Genomic DNA, 21,181 nt, shown 5'->3' with positions numbered 1-21,181 from the left:
TGTTCCAGAAACATTTCTGGAACATACCTCTTCATTCACCTGAGGAAGGAGCAGCGCTCCGAAAGCTAGTGACATCGAAACAAACCTGTTGGACTTTAACCTGGTGTTGTAAGACTTCATACTGTGCTCTTCCACAGCATTAGTGTTTATTAGGTTCACCCAGTCTATATGTAAATTGAAGTCTCCCATGATTCAGGTGCCGGAATGTGGCGACTAGGGGCTTTTCACAGTAATTTCATTGCAGTGTTAATGTAAGTCTACGTGACAATAAAAATTATTTATTTTTATTTATTACGGTGTTACACATGCCGCATGCCTCTCTAATATCCTGATGAATACCATATCCCACATTCCCAGAAATGTTTAGTGGCCTATGAACAACATCACTTTGTGACTCCACTTCAAAAGCATGCCATTGGCTGTGAAGTACTTTGGGATGTCCTGAAGTTTTGTAAGGTACTATATATCGTACACAACACATGTTCTTTTGCCCAATTCCTCAATATTAAACTTAGATAGAAAATTACTATTACAAACGTGGACACAGATTTTAATGGAAAAACTGATTCCAAAACACAATAATAAATGACAACAGGAAATAATGTTTTGCAGACAGGGAGCATTTCAAAACTTTTGGATTTGTAACAAATCTTCCTGGCTACCTGTTCCAGACTTCTGAAGAAATAAGGACAGACAAGCTTGCAACCGTATATCAATGTCTTGAGGCCTTTTGGAAACATTCAAGCCATTATCCAGAACAATTTTCCACCCCCGACCTTGCAAACTAGCTTTGCTTGGCCTTAAAAGTGTGCGAATTGTTTCAGTCAGAGATCTGAGATACCAACCCTCAGGTCAGCTCATACTTGTCCAAATGTTTAATCACGCTATCCTGGGAACAAATTCCAGTAATGTCACATAGCTGATGCTAACCTGATTGACTTTGTGTTCTGGTCCCTCCCTCCCGTCATTAATGGTGTCAGTTGCAAATTTCCAATCCAAAAGGCACAATTGCCAAATCTAGAGATCTTAAATCAATCCCAAAGCATTGAACTCAGGGCCCAATTTAGATTTGCAGGCACATGTTTTTAAACTTTAGCCCAAAGTACACAAAAGCATTAGCGACACAAAGGTCTCATGTCCAATTATACCATCCAAATGCTGTCTCCATTCAGGAATCTGTTGACAAGGATTGCTGATGGGTATAGGTTAATAACATTTTAAAGTACATTTAACACATTATAAAAATAATTCCAAATGCATTACAAAACCTACCTAAAAGAAAGTTTAACAGCATCTTTAATTGCTCTGAAAATGGTAGAAATTCCTCAACTGACTTAATGGTACTACATAGTACACAAGTTTTATTATATCAATCATCAACAATATAATTAAACAAAGCATTTTTCACTGACAACTGATTTGAAGATGCATATACCAGCCATTTATACCTTGCAATTACTTTATTTGGATCGGCAAAGTGATTTAGTCACACAAGTATACTTGGCATCTCCCTTTATTCAAGAGATTAACTGGAACTGTTTTTGCAGTGGTGGGAGAGCTGAGGTGGGGGGTGGTGTCACTTGGGTAGTAGAACAATTAAAACCATTGCAGATATCTTGGCCTGTGTGCATAATTTTCATGTTTGCTTTAGTGGAGCTGGGATATTTGCAGATGCTTGTTCAAGATAGGCCAAAGGTCCCTGAGCTAGGTCTGTTGATTTTTTGGGCTGCACATTAATATCTTCCAAGACTTGTTGCCAGTGGCGCAACTTGCTCAGGTGTTTCTGGATCAAGGCTTCCTTTCGCTGTAGCTCATTTTTCAATTCTGAAACATCCTGTGAAACAATATATACATATTTAAGAATGTTTCCAAAATATAGGAATCTAATGCTGAAACTCATGTATTGCTGAACAGAGATGCCGTTGAAGCTTTTCATCTTGCACTCATCAGGTCAGAATCAGAAGAATACCAAACCTCAAAGGGTGTAATAACGTAAGCTGCATGAGAAGAGGGTGCTGATTGGTTAGCAAGTGGTTACCATGGAGAACTGTTATTTGTCAAGATTCTGTTTAAATTCAAACCAAGCAAGTTAACTCCTGATGGGTCAAGGGATTGCCATTGGAATGAGTCAGAGAATGGCTGTCACCCAGACTTTTTTTTAGTTGAAAAGAGAGCAATGTGTGGATGTGTTCCTTTCAATTGCGAAGAACAGGATCTTGTGTGAACATAGGTAGCTTCTAACACAGGCAAGTGAGCCACACTCAAGACTTACTGTTAATCTTAGGTTGTTGGGTAATTCTCCGGATGATTGAAATTGGACAACACTTACTGAACAATCCCAGTGTTCAAAATTAGATCGGATTCCACGATTGGCCAGCACTAACTAAACAATCCCAATTGTGCTAAGGATTACACTAACAACCAATTGAAAATCATTAGTTGGGCTCGCATTGTGGTTTGAGCTGCTGAGGAGGGGGCAGTGAGGTTGAATGGGGTAGGTGTTTATACTGTACTCTTTAAAAATAACTATTTCAGGGCAGCGCAATGGTTAGTGCTGCTGCCTCACAGTGCCGAGGTCCCAGGTTCGATCCCGGCTCTGGTCACTGTCCATGGGGAGTTTGCACATTTTCCCCGTGTTTGCGTGGGTTTCGCCTCCATAACCCAAAAGATGTGCAGGGTAGGTGAATTGGCCACGCTAAATGGCCCCTTAATAGGAAAAAATGAATTGGGTACTCTAAATTATTAGAAAATAAATAAATAACTATTTCGTAGACTGTTTTTTCAGGCCTCAAAAGTATGTTAAGCCATGCCCACCATTAGAAAAGAATGCAACGATTTAGAGGAGTCTCACAGCCTTTAGCATTCAGTCCAGACTCCACTGCACCTACCGTTGCTTCGGAACTTGGGATCCCAAATTAACGTTGGGATCATGACCCACAGTTTGGGTAGCCATGCCTTAAACTATTTTTAAGGCTATCTTTTCTAGTCCTGAACTCTCCAAACAACTTTCACTTTACTCCATGTATACCCCTTAACATATTGAAAACTTAAATCAAATTATCCTTTAACACGCAGAATTACAAAGAACACAACCCTAGTTTGAGCAATCATTCCTCATACTTTAGATTTGAGTCCAGATACAGGGGTACTGTAGTGTAATATTCTGTTACGTTACTGGACTAATAATCCAGAGGCCTGAACTAATTATCTGGAGGTTGGAGTTCAGATTCCGCCATGGCAGCTGGAGAACTAAATAATCCAGGATTAAAAAACTCTTATCAATAAAAGCGACCAGGAATACGACAGGATTGTCAGACCCAACTGGTTCACTGTCCTTTAAGGAAGGAAATCTGCATCCTTATCTGGACTGGCCTTTACGTGATTCCACTACTTGACTCTCCTTTTTATACATTAGCTGACCCTCAGGGAAAGCACCCTCACCTCTCAGAAGATTATCAATCCAAAGATCCAATCAAGAGACACGAGCACAAAAATCTAGGCTGACACTCCAGCAAGCTGAGGAAGTGCTAAATTTCCGCAGATGCCATCTTTTGGAGAGACATTAAACTGAGGCCCCATTTTTCATTTCAGATGAACACAAAAGATCACATAGTATTATTATTCGAAGATCAGGCATCATGATGGCGTAGTGGTTAGCACTGCAGTCTCACAAAACCGAGGTTCCAGATTCGATCCCAGCTCTGGGTCACTGTCCGTGTGGAGTTTGCACATTCTCCCCGTGTTTGCGTGTGTTTCACCCCCACAACCCAAAGATGTGCAGGGTAGGTGGATTGGACACGCTAAATTGCCCCTTAATTGGAAAAAATTAATTAGGCACTCTAAATTTATTTTTAAAAAGGGGGGGGAAATTATTCAAAGATCAGAGCGCTATCCCTTGTCTCCTGGTCAATTGTCATCGACAGCTGTCACTAAATTCAAGGACATCTCCTCTCGGTCGTTTGTTTCTACCATGGGTTTTCATGTGACTGGACAGGCCGATTTTATACCCACAGATCTTTTGGCTTTGGAGCAGGATGCCCGATGAGGTTGTGGGATCAAAAGTACAGGATTTGCTTCCTTTTTTTCCTACTCTGCCATCATTCTGCCGCACCCTCTCAAGGCGTTGGGGCTCAATAATGGACAAGTTGTCATAATTCTTTTTTAAAAATAAATTTAGAGTACCCAATTCATTTTTTCCAATTAAGGGGCAATTTAGCGTGGCTAATTCACCTACCCTGCACATCTTTGGGTTGTGGGGGCTAAACCCACGCAAACACGGGGAGAATGTGCAAACTCCACACGGAGAGTGACCCAGGGCCGGGATCGAACCTGTGACCTTGGCGCCGTGAGGCAGCAGTGCCAACCACTGTGCTGCTGGAGTTGTCAAAATTCTGAGCAATTGGTAGCAAGCTCCTCCCAGGCATCATAGTTAATGCTGTCGCCCTTCGAGGTTAACTTCAGAGTATATTTGAAGCATTTTCTTTGTTCGCCCCAGGAACGTTGGCCATTTGACAATTGAGAGAACAGGGTCTCTTAATAGAGACAATTTTTAGCCATGCAGACACAGTGACCAGTGCATTGAAGTTGATTTGTTGGCAACTTTCAAGGGGGTCCAAATCCCCTGTATGTAGAGTTGAAGAGATCAAGAGTGGCATACAAATCTGGTGCTGAGTGGGCAACGGCAGTGCAGTCATCCGCAAATTGTGGATTAGAGGCAATAGAGGTTAAAGAATTTTCCATCTAGACATTTAAGCAGCGACTAAAACACACACACAAATGGATGCGTGGATAACGAAGCTACAAATATACAGTTACATTCAGCAAATAAAATGATGTTTAGATGCCGAGGTGCATAGCAGCAGAGCACTGAGGCGTAGAGTTCAATAGTTTCCTGAGGCAATACTGAAAAAGCTACAGTTGGTGACTTCCACATGGAGATATATTAATCACTGATCCCTGTGGATAGTCTCGCAAGAAACCATAGTTGATAAATATAAAAGTTGCAGAAGCAAAACTCTAATGTTTCAACTGTCAAAGTAGTAGTGGGAAGTTGCCATTCTTTTTTTTTTTTTAATTTAGAGTACACAATTCTTTTTTTCCCAATTAAGGGGCAACTTAGTGTGGCCAATCCATCTAGCCTGCACATCCTTTGAATTGTGGGGGTGAAACCCACGCAAACATGGGAGAATGTGCAAACTCCACACAGACAGTGACCCGGGACCGGGATCAAACCCGGGTCCTCAGCACAGTGAGGCAGCAGTGCTAACAACTGCACCACTGTGCACCCTCGGAAGTTACCATTCTAATCATGTTTTCTCCAGTAAAAAGGCTCTTAATGGGATACGGCAGAAGAAACCGAGCATGGTGTCCCCAAGTCAGATTCAAATTCTTTTGGGCTACCAAAACTGACTCCCTGGGCATGAATCCATATTCCTTCTGCCACTGAAATTCAAAGGTAACAGCGGGTCTCCCCCAAAATGGAGTCAAATTCTGCAGCTGATAACATTATAATTTGCACACATCAGATATTTTTGACAGAAACTAAATTTAAAAGTATGAACAAGTGTTTGGACATTCAATAAGTTCTCCAAGTAAATGCATTTCAACAGGTGTTTCGCTTTCATAAAGATTGCACAGGCAAATAAGAAACCTCACTGGTTCTGCCACCATCCTATCTAGAAACGCTAGTTTTATCATGGAGCGGAGTATTAAAAAGAAATACCCATTACTCAATTCCCAATTGACTTTGCCCACTGGACAATTTATCCAGAGAGAGGAAATAAAGGTATAAAACCAGAGAAAATAACATCTCTTCACCTCTTTGATGACTTGTTCGGGTTTCTGTACAGCAAGCTGCAGCCTTTTCTGCAGAAAGAAACACTCTGTTTGTCTGGCGACATCCAAAAACTTTTGGATGCATTGCTCTACACCTGTGGAAAAATAAATCAACACATTTGTAGACAAAATAATTTTTTTTAAAGTTGAAGTAATTTGAATACAAACACATCTAAACCTATATCAATATAACTAAGAAAAATGAAAAATGTCAACGTAATCAGGTAACCTATTAATTTGCAGTCTTTGCTAGTTGCTCTTAGCAGATAAGCCTGTCCAATATGCCTCTATTCAAGGCCCACTCAGCTGTACTATATTGATCAGTCTAGCAACTAGTGCAGTCCCTTGTTCTTTTCCTGCTCTTGAGGAAAAGATAACAAAGAATTGGCTACTGGAAAACAAGCTTCCATGCAGCAATGGAAAGGGCCAAATTAAAACAGAACCACTGGTTCTTTAATTCTTCCTCCCACCTTCTTGTGGGAAGTTCTATCTTCTCTCTGCTCCTGCCCACAGTCACACAATTTTGAATCTGAAGCAGACTGAACAAATAGTCACAGATGCAGATCAGCATTTCCATTATTCTGACAAAGCAGGTTGCAATGTCCAAGAAAACAGTCCCATACAAAATGGTTGGAACACCAGGGTTTTAAATTACACCACTGAAATTTGCCTTACAAGACCCTAAATCAGAGAATAGATACGTTTAATTCCAAATCATTTCAGGAAAATATCAAACAAGTTTTAACAAAACATGTTTGTAAACAAAATGTTTTTAAATAACTACAATAAGGAGCAATTTATATTTAGTTGCAGACAAGGAAATTTAGAAGATCCAATGCCTATAAAGATCTGACTCAATCTAAAAGGAGAAAAGGAAACAAAGATAAAAGACTCTAGATAGTGGAGGGGAAAATCAACTAGCTAATAAGGGAAATGGATGATATAAAGCAAAAGTGCCAAATTAGGCAACAGACAAACAGGTAAGTTTCGAACAAGAGCTGATTAGTGTACAAATGTGATATATGCTCTCAAAGATCGAAAAGGATAGACAAATAGAATGAATTTGCACTGATATAGCAGTTCGCAATCTTAGGAGCTCCAACGTGCTTTACAATCAATGAATTGCTTTTGATGTGTAGGTTCTGTTCTAATTCAGTGGGAAGCAAAGCAGCTAATTTGCACACAAAGAAGGGAAACCAGTTAGCCTCATATCGCGTCAAGAAATCGCTGGAGTCTATAATTGAGAACAGGATTACGGATCAACTTGAAAGCTTTCAGCTGATCAGAGAACACCAGGATAATTTTTTTAAAGTGTGGGTCATAGAACCTACAGCGCAGAAGGAGGCCATTCGGCCCGTCGAGTCTGCACCAACCCACTTAAGCCCTCACTTCCACCCTATCCCGTAACCCAATAACTCCTCCTAACGTTCTTTGGTTCAGTGACAGGAAACAAAGGGTAATGGTTAATGGATGTTTTTGCAAATGGAAAATAATTTCCAGTGGTGTTCCACAAGGCTCAGTGTTGGGGTCTTTGCTGTTTGTTGTATATATTAAGGATTTAGACTTAAAAGTGGGTGGCATGATTGGGAAATTTGCAGATGACATAAAAATTAGCCGTGCAGTTGATAATAAAAAGGATAGCTGTTAATTCCAGAATGGTTTGGTTAAGTGTGCAGAGAAGTGGCAAATGGAATTCAATCTGGAAAGGTGTGAAGTAATGCATTTGGGAAGGGCAAACAAAGCAAGGGAATACTCAGTAGGAAGATATTGAGAAGGCTTTTGAGGAACAGAGAGACCTTGGACTGCATGTCCACTGGTCTTTGAAGGTGGCAGGACAGGTGGTCAAGAAAGTATTGAATACAAAAGTAGGGATGTAGTGATGGAACTGTATAAAATATTAGTTAGGCTGCAGCTGTGTGCCGTTCTGGTCACCACATTACACGAGGGACATAATTGCTGTGGAATGCAGAGGAGATTTACAAAAATGTTGCCAGACCTTGAAAATTGCAGCTTTGAAGAGAGATTTGATAAGCTGGTATTGTTTCCCTTAAAACAGATGAGCCTAAGGAGTGACTTAATTGAGATGTACAAAATGATGAGGGGCCTAAACATGGTAAACAGGAAAGACTGGTTTCCCCTGGTTGAGGGGTGATTTAAGGTGATGGTAGAAAGATTAGAAGAAACATGAAGAAAAGCTTTTTCACCCAGAGGGTGGTGGGTGTCAGGAAGTCTCTGCCCAAATGGGTGATTGAGGCTGAAACACTCAAATCATTTCAACGGTACCTGGATCTGCACCTGAAGTGTTGTAACCTGCAAGGCTACAGACCAGGAGCTGGAAATTGAGATTAAAATGAGTGGCTCGTTTATTTTTTCTTTATTTTTTTGGCAGGCACAGGCATGACGGACTGAATGGCCTCTTTCTGCACCGCAACGTTTCTATGGTTATCATAAGCAAGCTTTAAAACATGTTAAAAAATCTTGGAAATTATTTGAATTGAAAAAATAACATTATACAAACACAGAATTAGTCTTCCAGAGCTAAAGATATTATTTAGAACTTAAAAAGCCAGTTTTACCTCATTAACAAAGCATAAACTTTTCAGGAATTTTTTAACAGCAGCATTAAAGTATATGGGGAAGTTCTCATCATTTCAGTGATTTTTAATTGATTGCAATCCAAGGGGTTTTAACAGCACACTCTACGAAGCACAGGTCGAGTGACATTGGGAATCCAGACATTGGCACTCTCATAAGAATACAAGAAATAGGAGTATAACATATGGCCCTCAAGCTTGCTCTGCCATTAACTACGATCATGTAGATCATCATCTTCAACTCCACTTTTCCCTACACTCCCTTAATCCCCTGAGACCAAATACCCATCCATCACAGCTTTAAAGATATTCAGCAAAAGAGCATTTGCAGCTCAGATTCACAACCCTTTGAGTGAAGGAATTTCTCCTCATTGACCATAAATCCCGAGACTGTGCCCCAGTGTTCTGGATTTCCCAGCCAGGGGAACAACCTCTCAGTGCCTACGCTGTCAAGCCCCTCCAGAATCGTGCACGTTTCAATGAGATTGCCTCATTCATGTGGGTTTACTCCGGGTGTTCCGGTTTCCTCCCACAGTGCAAAGATGTGCAGGTTAGGTGCATTGGCTATGCTAAACTGCCGTTAGGTGGATAGGGTAGCAGATTGGGTCTAGGTAGGGTGCTCTTTCAGAGGGCCGGTGCAGACTCGATGGGCTGAATGGTCTCCTTCTGCACTGTAGGGATTCTATAAACTCCAGATAATATAGGCCCAATTTACTCAGCTTGTCACCTGAGGACAACCCTCACAGTCCAGGGACCAATGCAGTAAATCTTCGCTGTTCTGCCTCCAATGAAAGAATATATCTTCCATAAGTATGGAGACCAAAACTACACACAGTGCTCCAAGCTTTGGTCTCAGCAATACTTCTATATTCTTCTACTCCAATACCCTTGCATTAAAGGACAACATGCCATTTGCCTTCCTAATTGTTTGTTGTACCTGCACGCTGACATCCTGTGATACAGCCAAATCCTTCTCACCATTAACATAGACGGATTTTAAGCCTTTTAAAAAAATTATATTTTTCTATTCTTACGACCAAAGTGAATAACTTCACACTTCGCCACATTATACTCATCTACCATTTTGCTGTGCACTCACTTGACCTGTCTCTATCTCTTTGCAGTCTCTTCATATCCCCCTTACAGCTGGCATTCCCACCTAGCTTTCTATGTCGGTAATCTTAGATTCATTACTCTGTCTCTTTCTCCAAGTTTTTAATATAGGTTGCAAATAGTCAAGGCTCCAGCACTGATCCTTGCAGCATACCACTGGTTACAGCTTGCCAATTTTAAATTGCCACATTTATCCCAGCTGTTTCCTGTCTGTTAACCAATCTTCTATTCATATTATTCCATTACCCACAACTCCATGGGGGTCTTACATTACATATTAACCTTTTGTGTGGTACCTTATCGATGCCTTCGGGAAATCCAAGTACATTACTTCGACTGGTTCCCCTTTATCTGCACTACAAGTTAAAACCATGTTGACCATGTCAGATCATACTAAGATTTAATTGCATTGTTAAGACTGCATTGATAATGTATTCCAGCATTTTCCGAGCAACTGATGTCTGGCTAACTGGCCTGTAGTTCCCGGCTTTTCCTCTTCCTCTCTTCTTCAATAGCAGTGTTACATTTGCTAACTTCTAGGGATGTTCTAGAATCTAGGAAATTTTGGAAAATCATAACCAGTGCATCCCCCAACACTGCAGCGATCTCTTTTAGAATCCTCGGTTGCAGGTCACTCAATCCTGCAGATTGATCAAATTTCAGTCCCTTAGGTTTCTCCAGTACTTTTTATCACTGATATTATCTTAATTTTCTCACTCTTATTAGTCTTAGTTACCCTCCATTTCTGGTAAGTTCTAACTTTTACTGGGAAGACAAACTCAATATCTATTCAATGTTTCTGACATTTCCTTATTCTAGATAACTTCTCCTGTCTCTGCCTCTGAGGCAGTTATTTTCAAACTCAGGGTCGCGACCCGCGGGTGGGTCGGGGCGAATGTCGAAGGGACACAGGGGCCATCGGTCGCGCCGTTCCCGATCAGGGGAAGAAGTGCCCAACAGCCGTGATCGGCTTTTAAAAATACAAGCCGCGACTGGCTTTCAGAATGCCGGCCGTCCCACGCATGCCTGTCCCTCAGCAGTGCGCAGCCCAGAGCAGCTGATTTTAAAAAATCGATGGGAGTCTTCTCTCCAGAAGTGGTGGCAGAGTAGGTCATGTGCCCTGTACACTGACGTCACGTGCTCTGGGCGCGAGAGATATTCCTCCATTTTGTAGCTGCCAGCAGTGCTGGTGAGAGCTCCAGGGCCTCTGGTGAACAAACAACCCATTAAGAAGCTGAAATCAGAAACAAAGCAGGATAAAGATGATTTCTTGAGGTATGGGTTTATTAATTGTGCCAATTCAAATCAGGATTTAAAGGTCATGTGTTATATGCAGGGAAGTACTGGCAAATTAAAGATTAAAACCCGCATAAGGCATTTGAAGACTAAGCGTGGCGAGAGGACAAACCTCTTGATTTTTTTCAACGGATGCAGTGAGAACTTAAATCATCAGTTGAAGTCCTTAGCCAAAATGTAACATTCAATGACAAAGCAAGTGAGATCGTGAGGACCAAGCAGGCTCACCTGTCACATTAACAAGCGGAAATGGTGGGTTATAAAGTTCGGGCAGCGTGGGTCGCGAAGGTCAGCCAGCATGGGTCGCGAAGGATGGCCAGCTCATAAACTGGGACCCGGGCAAAAAAAAGTTTGAAAAACACCACTCTAGGGTACCAACGTTTACTTTAGCTAGTCTCTTTCTATATGCTTGTAAAAGCACTTGCAATCTATTTTTAGATATTCCTAACTATTTTCTTTATCAACTTTTTGGCATCCCTTTGATGGTTTGTAAAATAACCCCTATCCTTGGACTTACTTTTTTTTTTAAACATTATAAGCCAATCTTTTAAGATATTATCCTTAACATCCTTAGTGAGCCATGGATGGTTCCTGCTGAGTTTGAGATTTTTTTTAAACAGAATGTATTTTTGATAAACATTTTCTATGAATGTTTCCTGCTGCTTATTTACCAACATACCTTTTTGTCTATTCACCCAATTAACCTTAGCGAGCTCTACCCTCCTCCCTATGCAATTGGCTTTAAATGTTTTTTTTGTAATTGGAATATGTGGCTTTCAAAGTGATTACAGAATTCACTTATATTATGATCACTATTGCCGGAAGATCTTTTACTGAGAGAATTAATTAACCCTACCTCATTGCACAATACTAGATCCAAAAAAAAGCTTTATCCCTAGTTGGTCAGACAATCTATTACTTAAATCATCATAAACGCATTCTACAAACTCAGCTTCCAGACCACTTTTGTCAAATCGATTGGCCAAGTCTAGATGAAGATTAAAATACCCCCAAATGATTACATTGCCTTTGTTACAAGCTCCAATAATTTCTTGCTTGATGCTCTGTCCACTGGATATAATGGGTGGGGGTCTTATAAACTGCACCTGCTTTCTGACCCATGCTATTACAAATCTCCAACCACACTGATTTACTTCCTTATCTTTTGACCAAGATTGTTTTTCATTACTGTCTTTACGTCAGCTTTACTGCCAGTTTACTCTTTCTCCTTTTCTATTCAATCTATAATTTTGAAATATTGTGTACCCTGGAATATTTATTTCCCAACCATGGTCACCTTGCCACTATATCTCTGAATTGACAATTAAATCTAAACCATCTATCTCTATTTGTGCCACTAGTTCATCTATCCTACGGAGGCTTCTTCACTCATTCAGATAAAAGGTTTTTAATTCTACGTCCAGGTGACTCTTGACCTCCCTGATGTCCACATACATAAAACTCAGGCTCCAGCTCAGAAACTGAGCTGAAGTTGTTCAAGCTGCCGACACTTACCACAGACATGGTTGTCCAGGATTGCAATGTAATCTGAGAGGAGTAAAGATGACAAAAGCTGATAGTTTCACTGCCATTGCTGCCACAAAATTGGGTCCATTAAAACTATGAAGTTGTATTCGGTAATATGACAAAACATTTAAATTAGGACTCGAGTAAAAAAAATAGTATAAAATGCGGATGGCGGAAAAGATACTTCAGAATTTGATTAAATTGCGATCGACCTGAAAAATAATCTCAAGATTGCAACATCTTTGAACTCTCTGGCGAAAACATGCAAGGTCTTTGTTAACTGCTACTGCTAAATGTATGTTTATTATATGATTAAGGGTTGTGAACTCTATTAGAGAAGTCTCTAAGAACAGTTGATTAAGTTGTAAAATCATTAATGCTATCTTAGGCTTATGAATAGTGATATGGAGTATAAGAATAAAGTTAATACTGAATCTGTACAAATTATAAATTAGGCTGGAGTTGGAATATTGGCTATAATTTTAAATTTTATCACCTGTACATTTTATGATATATGTCCCTTTGTCAATCTTCACGCCACTGTTACGATATACTTCAGTAACATTAATAATGATCAATAGATGTTGTTCCTTGCATTATATGATTTTGAACAGCATATTCTACCTTATATATGCAGAAGGATTATTTAAGGTAATTGTTACAATAATTCCTATCACCTTTCCAATAAGTCAAATTTTGGAATAGTTCCTCTCACAATTTAACTTTATATTAAGAATTTGTATAATCAATCCAACTAAACATAGAACTTACAGTGCAGAAGGCGGCCATTCGGCCCATCGAGTCTGCACCGACCCACTTGAGCCCTCACTTCCACCCTATCCCCGTAACCCATTAACCCGTCCAAACCGTTTTTGGTCACTACGGACAATTGTCAAGGCCAATCCACCCAACCTGCACGTCTTTGGACTGTGGGAGGAAACCGGAGCACCCGGAGGAAGCCCACGCAGACACGGGGAGAACGTGCAGACTCCGCACAGTCAGTGACCCAGCAGGGAATCGAACCTGGGATCCTGGCGCTGTGAAGCCACAGTGATAATCACTTGTGCTACCGTGCTGCCCAAATTAAATTAAATTGCTGCATATCAGGTCTGAAAACAAACTACTTTTTTAAATAAAGTATCTTGAACCCATAGAATTTAACACACAATCTTTAAATTATGCAAAGTAAAGTGCATAAACAGACTGTTGTTAACTTACTATAGGCTGTACCTGTATGTTCAGCAAATTTATTTTACATCATGTCTCACCTGTTCGAATTTCTTCTTGATCAGTTCCATTCACATAGTCTTGACTGACCAGCGATGCAAAGCATGCCTACAAGAAATTCACAATTAATGCGTCCTATTTTCTAACATTTAGTCAACAAAAACAATCTTGCGTATGGGTGCTTTTATATCCAACTATAATTGCAGTAACAAGATTCAAGGATTCTATGGAAATTGAGCACAAAATTACAAAGTATGTAAAATAGGTGATTGCCGAGGAAAACTAAAGGGAGATCATCTAAAAGATAGCAAACCCCAACTAACTCTCCGAGGTGTAACATAATTTGGCCCAGTAAACAAGATGGAACTCTTCCATGCAGAGGTTTTAAATACAATGTGCACTTGAAAGCCGAGATCTCATATAGAAATCAAACAATACTGGTAGAAACCATGGCACATGAAAGAACCTGAAAGCATAGGGATGACAAGTAGAAGAGCACAGCAGCATCGTAGCATTATATACATTATAAGAACATAAGAACTAGGAGCAGGAGTAGGCCATCTGGCCCCTCGAGCCTTCTCCACCATTCAATGAGATCATGGCTGATCTTTTGTGGACTCAGCTCCACTTTCCGGCCCGAACACAATAACCCTTAATTCCTTTATTCTTCAAAAAACTATCTTTATCTTAAAAACATTTAATGAAGGAGCCTCAACTGCTTCACTGGGCAAGGAATTCCATAGATTCACAATCCTTTGGGTGAAGAAGTTCCTCCTAAACTCAGTCCTAAATCTACTTCCCCTTATTTTGAGGCTATGCCCCCTAGTTCTGCTTTCACCCGCCAGTGGAAACAACCTGCTCGCATCTATCCTATCTATTCCCTTCATAATTTTATATGTTTCTATAAGATCCCCCCTCATCCTTCTAAATTCCAACGAGTACAGTCCCAGTCTACTCAACCTCTCCTCGTAATCCAACCCCTTCAGCTCTGGGATTAACCTAGTGAATCTCCTCTGCACACCCTCCAGTGCCAGTACGTCCTTTCTCAAGTAAGGAGACCAAAACTGAACACAATACTCCAGGTGTGACCTCACTAACACCTTATACAATTGCAGCATAATCTCCCTAGTCTCAAACTCCATCCCTCTAACAATGAAGGACAAAATTCCATGCTTGGTTCAAGCAGGAAACCATCGATCTGCTGTTGAGTGCCCCAGCAGCCCAAAACACACCCATACCCACCGTCACAGTTTCCGATATGATTGGACTTCCTGAAAGTGAACACGAAGGCGACGGGTCCGGGCGGGATCTCTGGTCGTGCACTCAGAGCCTGCGCAGATCAGCTGGCAGATGTGTTCACGGACATCTTTAACCTGTCCCTACTCTATCCGAGGTCCCCACCTACATCAAGGAGATCACCATTATACCGGTGCCAAAGAACCAGGCAACGTGCCTCAATGACTACCGTCCGGTGGCCCTGACATCAATCGTAATGAAGTGCTTCGAGAGGTTGGTCATTAAGCACATCAACTCCATACTCCCAGAACACCTAGATCCATTGCAATTTGCATACCGCCGCAACCAGTCCACAGCAGACGCCATCTCCCTGGCGCTACACTCATCCCGAGAGCAACTCAACAACAAGGACTCCTACAACAGACTCCTATTGATTGACTACAGCTCCGCCTTCAACACGATAATCACAGCCAAGCTCATAGCAAAGCTCCAAATCCTAGGACTTGGCTCCTCACTCTGCAACTGGATCCTCAACTTTCTGGCCCACATACCACAATCAGAATAAACAACAACACCTCCTCCACAATAGTCCTCAATACCGGGGCCCCACAAAGCAGCGTACTTAGCCCCCTACTATACTCCCTGTACACACACGACTGCGTGGCAAAATTTGGTTCCATCTCAATCTACAACTTTGCTGACGACATGCCCATAGTGGGTCGGATTTTGAATAACGACGAGGCAGAATACAGGAGGGAGATGGAGAACCTAGTGGAGTAGTGCAACTACAACAATCTCTCCCTCAATGCCAGCAAAACTAAAGAGCTGGTCATTGACTTCAGGAAGCAAAGTTCTGTACACACCCCGTCTGCATCAACGGAGGCGAGGTGGAGATAGTCAACAGCTTCAAATTCCTAGCAGTGCACATCACCAAAAATCTGTCCTCGTCCACCCATGCCAATGCTACCACCAAGAAAACATGACAGCGCCTATACGTCCTCAGAAAATTAAGGAAATTCAGCATGTCCACACTGACTTTTTTTTTTTTTTTTAAAAGATGTACTTTATTACAAACATGTATCAAAACAGGTTCACAAATAAACACCCCGGGAAACATACTTCCCAACAATCAACTATACAGTCTGTACAGATTTTTCCCCTTCTTCACCCTCGCATCCCCCCGCCCCTGCAACAAACAGCTCCTCAAACACCGTCACAAACATTCCCAACCTTTTCTCAAACCCCCCCTTTGGAACCTCTTAACTCATACTTTATCTTCTCCAACCACAGGAAGTCGTACAGGTCACCCAACCAAGCCGCTACTCCCAATGACGATGCCAACCGCCACCCCAGCAAAATTCGCCGCCGTACAATTAGAGAGGCGAAGGCAAAGACATTGGCCTTCCTCCTCTCCATGAGCTCCGGCTTCTTTGAAACCCCAAATATCGCCACCATAGTGTCTGGGGCCACCTCCTCCTCCACTATCCTGGCTAAGGCTGCAAACACACCTGCCCAGAATCTTCCCAATTTTTCGCAACCCCAAAACATGTGCACGTTATTCAGTGGCCCCCGCCCACACCTCTCGCACTCTCTGCTACCCACTGAAAGAAACCATTCATTCTCACCTGAGTCATATCAACCTGTATCAGGCTCATCCTTGCATGAGAGAAGGCCCCGTTTACCCAATGCAATGCCTCACTTCATACTCCCCAATTGATCTCCCCTCCCAACTCCGCTTCCCATTTCTCCTTGATCTTCACCACCCGCTGACCTCTCTGCTCTCCCAGTCACTTATATATATCCCCAATTCTTCCCTCCCCTTCCACATCCGGAAGCAGCAGTCGCTCCAGCAAAGTGTATCCCGGCAACCTAGGGAACTCCCTCCAGACCTTTCGCGCAAAGTCTTTAACCTGCAGATTCCTGAACTCACTCCCCCTTGGCAGCTCTACCCTCTCCATTGGCTCCTCCAGACTGGCAAACCCTTTCTCCAAATATAAATCCCTCACCTTGACCAGCCACACTTCCCTCCATCTCCTGTATACACTATCCATCCCGCCCCCCACCCCCCCCCGCCCGGCTCAAACCCATGATTCTCGCGCAGCGGCTTTAGCACCGACATCCCTTCCACCTTAAAATAACTCCTCAGTCATCACCATAGCCCTCAAAACTAGACCCCTACAAGATTCCTCCTCCATCCTAACCCACTCTACCCCTTCTCCTTCCCACCACCACCGCACCTTGTCCACATTCGCCGCCCGATAATAATGAAGCAAGTTCGGCAATGCCACCACCCCCTGCTACCTCTGCCTCTATAGCAGGGTCCTCCCCAACCTCAGCACCTTTCCCCACCATACAAAGTCCAAGATGATCATGTCTACTTTCAGAAAAAAGTCCTTTGGTATAAAGATCGGGTGAACCTGAAAGATAAACAAGAACCTAGGCAGAATATTCATTTTCACCACTTAGACCCTCCCCGCTAACGTTAAGTGCAGTGTATCCCACCTCCTAAGATCCTCCCTGGCCTCCTCCACCAGCTTTGTTAAGTTCCACTTATGGAGCTCCGTCCATTCCCTCGCTACCCGAATCCCCAAATACCTAAACCTATCCCTCGCTGCCGTAAACAGCATCCCCCCTAAATTAGCCCGCTGTCCCAGCTCATTCACCGGGAATACCTCGCTTTTCCCTACATTCAGTTTGTACCCCGAGAACCCTCCAAACGTCTGCAGCAGGGCCATAATCCTTCCCATACTCTCCAACGGATCCGAAACATACAGCAAGAGGTGATCGGCATAGAGCGACATCCGATGTTCCTTCTGTCCCCTCAATCTCCCGCCACTCCGCCAACCCCCTGAGAGCCATCTGTCTGTGCAGAGTCTGCACATTCTCCCTGTGTCTGCGTGGGTTTCCTCCGGGCGCTCCGGTTTCCTCCCACAAATCCAGAAAGACTTGCTTGTTAGGTGAATTGGACATTCTAAATTCTCCTTCAGTGTACCCGAACAGGCGCCGGAGTATGGCGGCTAGGGAATTTTCACAGTAACTTCATTGCAGTGTAAGCCTACTTGTGACAATAATAAAGATTATTAAAGATAGTGGAGCTGATGGAGAAAAGGATCGCCACTCTAGTTGCCTGGCAAAGGATTTTGCTGGAATGGCAATCGACAAAGCCACCAGGTGTTGTAGCCTGGCTAGGGACCTGTACGACTTCCTCTGGCTGGAGAATGTCAAGTTTGAATTGAGGGGATCAGTGGAGGGCTTTGAGACATGGTGGGGACTGATCATGACTATGTTTGAGGAATTGTTCGTCACGGGAGGGGGGGGGTGAAAAGGCGGAAACACTTGTACAAACTGTAAACCATTACATCTGGAGAATGTTCTCCAATTTATTTATGTTTTTGTATTTTTGAATATGTTTGGAATAAAATACAGTTTAAAAATAAGAATGCTAGATAAAGGGAAAAGAGTGTGTCATGTTAATATGCTCAAAAGGTATTTTGATAGGGAAGGAAAGCAGAAGGAGAATGTATTAATCATTATAACTCAGAAGAGATAAATCCAGATGATTCTGAATTTGACATTCCTTAAATTAGATTGGACATTGAGGAAGTGATAAGAAATTGCGATAAATTACTGAGTTATCTTAGAGAAGAAAATCAAGGTGACCTGAAAGAGTTATTACAGTCACATAAAGCAATATGTGGAAACAAACTAGGAAGTACAAAAGTAATTATACATGATGTAGATGTAGAAAATTCTATTCCAATTAAGCAACATCCATATAGACTTAATCCACTAAAGTTGGCACAGGTACAAAAGGATATTGAAAGCATGCTTAAGAATTATATAATTGAAGTGAATTGTAGCGATGGGAGTTCATCTATTGTGATGGTACCAAAAAGATGGAAGGTAACGATTGTGTGTGGAATATAGAAAAGTCAATGCAGTTATAAAGTCAAATTTATATCCTATTCCTCATTTGGAAGACTACATTGAAACGGTGGGACAAGCAAATTTTATTACCAAACTTGACTTACTTAAAAGGATACTAGCAAGTACCTTTATCAGAAAGGGACAGGGAAGTTTCGGCTTTAGTAACGCCAAATAGTCTGTATCGGTTTAAAGTTATGCCATTTGGAATGAAGAATATGCTTGTAACATCCCAAAGATTATCCAACAAGGTAATTTCTGGACTAAAGAATTGTGCATAGTATACCGGGTGGCACGACAGCACAGTGGTTAGCACTGCTGCCTCACAGCTCCAGGGTCCCAGGTTCAATTCCGGCTTCAGGTGACTGTCTGTGTGGAGTTTGGACTTTCTCCCCGTGTCTGCCTGGGTTTCCTCCGAGTGCTCCAGTTTCCTCCCACATTCCAAAGATGTGCAGATTTGGTGGATTGGACATTCTAAATTGCCCCTTAATGTCCAAAAGGTTAAGTGGGGTTACTGGGATAGGGTGGAGCCGTGGGCTTAAGTAGAGTGTTCTTTCCAAGAGCTGGTGCAGAATCAATGAGCCGAATGGCCCCCTTCTGCACTGCAAATTGTATGATTCTATACATAGATGATCTGGTGGTGTTCAGACAAACGTGAAAGGAGCATTTGGATCATTTAAAGGAATTCTATGATCAACTACAGGAGACTGGATTGGTGGCAAACTTGGTTAAAATTGAATTTGCGAAAACCCAAGTCACATTCTTAGGTCAATATAATTGGACATGGTCAGGTGGCCCACTGGAATGTGAAGACGAAAGCTACTGGGGCATTCCCTGTACCATCACGAGAAGAGAATTTCTGCAATTTCTGGGCATAAATGGTTTCTACTGGAAAATGGTGCCAGATTTTAGCAGTGTAGTTGTTCTACTGAACTTCCGAAAAAACACAGGAAATTTAATTGAATGTCAGAAAGCATTTGACGATTTGAAAACTGTTAACCAACGCACCAGTGGTGGCAACACCGAATTATGCCAAGACAATTTAAGGAGGGAATTGATGTGACTGATGTGGGTGTTATTGCTGCACTGTTACAAGATGACAACAAAGGTACCGCAAGACCTGTTAGTTATTTTTCCAAAAAACTGAATATTCAGCAAAAGTATGTGGCTATCAAAAAGGATACATCACGTTTGGTATTGGCGTTGCAATATTTTAATATTTATGTTGCTAAAGATTCAATACAGACAATTGTATATGCAGGCCATAATCCATTAAAGTTTCTGAACAGAATCTTAACATCCCCACCTCCTCCCTGCCTTCGTTCCACCTCCCCCCCCTCCCCCAAATCGCCACTGCCTCGCCCCCCTGCATCACCACTCTGCCCCCACCCATCGCCACTCTGCCTCTCCCCCCTCCTTCGGCACTCTGCCCCTCCTCCCATCGCAACTGCCACACACCCACCCCTCTATCGCCTCTCTGCCTCCCCCCTCCATCTCCTCCACCTTCGTTGACCTCCACCCCGACTCCACTGCGCCTTCGCCCCCTCCCTTCATTATCTCGCATCCATTCCTTTTTCATTCGGATGCAGCCTTTACCTCAAATGAAGCCTCAAGCTCGTCTACAAGAGTGCTTGGAGTCCTTGGGGGAGCTGCAGCAAGGCCGGCCCCGGTGGGTGCCGGCGGTCCGGGTCCGGGAGGCGGTGGAGGCGGATTTTGCGGTGGATGTGAGAACATCCCCGGGAGTGAGGCGGCCATCTTGCGTAGGGCTGACAGGGCCACGTGGGCGGGACCAAATAGCTGTGTTGGTGTGGCGGGGCCAGACGAGTGAGGTGAGAATGGGCGGGGCCACTTGGGTGACGTAAGAGTAGGCGGGGCCATATGGCTGGGGCGAGAGTGGGCGGGGCCAGAGGATGTGAGAGTGGGCGGGGCCAGATGGGTGATGTGAGACCGTACAGTGAGAACGTACAGTGATGTGAGAACGTACAGTGCAGAAGGCCATCGAGTCTGCACCAACCCACTTAAGCCCTCACTTCCACCCTATTCCATAGAATTTACAGTGCAGAAGGAGGCCATTCGGCCCATCGAGTCTGCATCGGCTCCTGGAAAGAGCACCATACCCAAGGTCAACACCTCCACCCTATCCCCATAACCCAGTAACCCCACCCAACACTAAGGCCAATTTTGAACACTAAGGGCAATTTATCATGGCCAATCCACCTAACCCGCACATCTTTGGACTGTGGGAGGAAACCGGAGCACCCGGAGGAAACCCACGCACACACGGGGAGGATGTGCAGACTCCGCACAGACAGTGACCCAATCCGGAATCGAACCTGGGACCCTGGAGCTGTGAAGCAATTGTGCTATCCACAAGGCTACCGTGCTGCCCTTAATCCCGTAATCCAATAACCCCTCCTAACCTTATTTGA

At 42.9% G+C, this 21,181-nt stretch overlaps 1 protein-coding gene across 2 annotated transcripts; it reads right to left on the bottom strand.

Annotated features, from left to right (window-relative positions):
- Positions 1–534: 534 nt before the first annotated feature.
- On the bottom strand, positions 535–20,556 carry med28 (mediator complex subunit 28). Of its 2 annotated transcripts, XM_072496444.1 has the most exons (5): positions 20,349–20,556; positions 13,634–13,700; positions 12,354–12,386; positions 5,818–5,930; positions 535–1,834 (listed from the first exon to the last, which is right to left on the bottom strand). In XM_072496444.1, exons 1-5 carry the CDS (start codon positions 20,505–20,507, stop codon positions 1,637–1,639), a joined length of 570 nt encoding a protein of 189 aa, XP_072352545.1. In that variant the 5' UTR covers positions 20,508–20,556; the 3' UTR covers positions 535–1,636. The 2 variants fall into 2 exon arrangements, with proteins under 2 accessions (XP_072352545.1, XP_072352546.1); XM_072496445.1 differs by lacking the exon at positions 12,354–12,386 and having other exon boundaries at positions 20,349–20,554.
- Positions 20,557–21,181: the final 625 nt, after the last annotated feature.

This window comes from Scyliorhinus torazame, chromosome 3, assembly GCF_047496885.1.
Source record: "Scyliorhinus torazame isolate Kashiwa2021f chromosome 3, sScyTor2.1, whole genome shotgun sequence".
NCBI classification, from domain to species: Eukaryota; Metazoa; Chordata; class Chondrichthyes; order Carcharhiniformes; family Scyliorhinidae; genus Scyliorhinus; species Scyliorhinus torazame.
The sequence above is the reverse complement of the archived record's forward strand: the minus strand, read 5'-3'. Positions and strand labels throughout refer to the sequence as shown.

Excerpts from the sequence above, each read along its gene's own strand:
- med28 (XM_072496444.1), bottom strand. The coding sequence starts at position 20,507 with ATGGCCGCCTCACTCCCGGGGATGTTCTCACATCCACCGCAAAATCCG. Across the intron at positions 5,931-12,353 it reads CCTGGACAACCATGTCTGTG|GTGTAGAGCAATGCATCCAA; the intron begins GTAAGTGTCGGC and ends ATTTTTCCACAG. Across the intron at positions 1,835-5,817 it reads CCGAACAAGTCATCAAAGAG|GATGTTTCAGAATTGAAAAA; the intron begins GTGAAGAGATGT and ends ATTGTTTCACAG.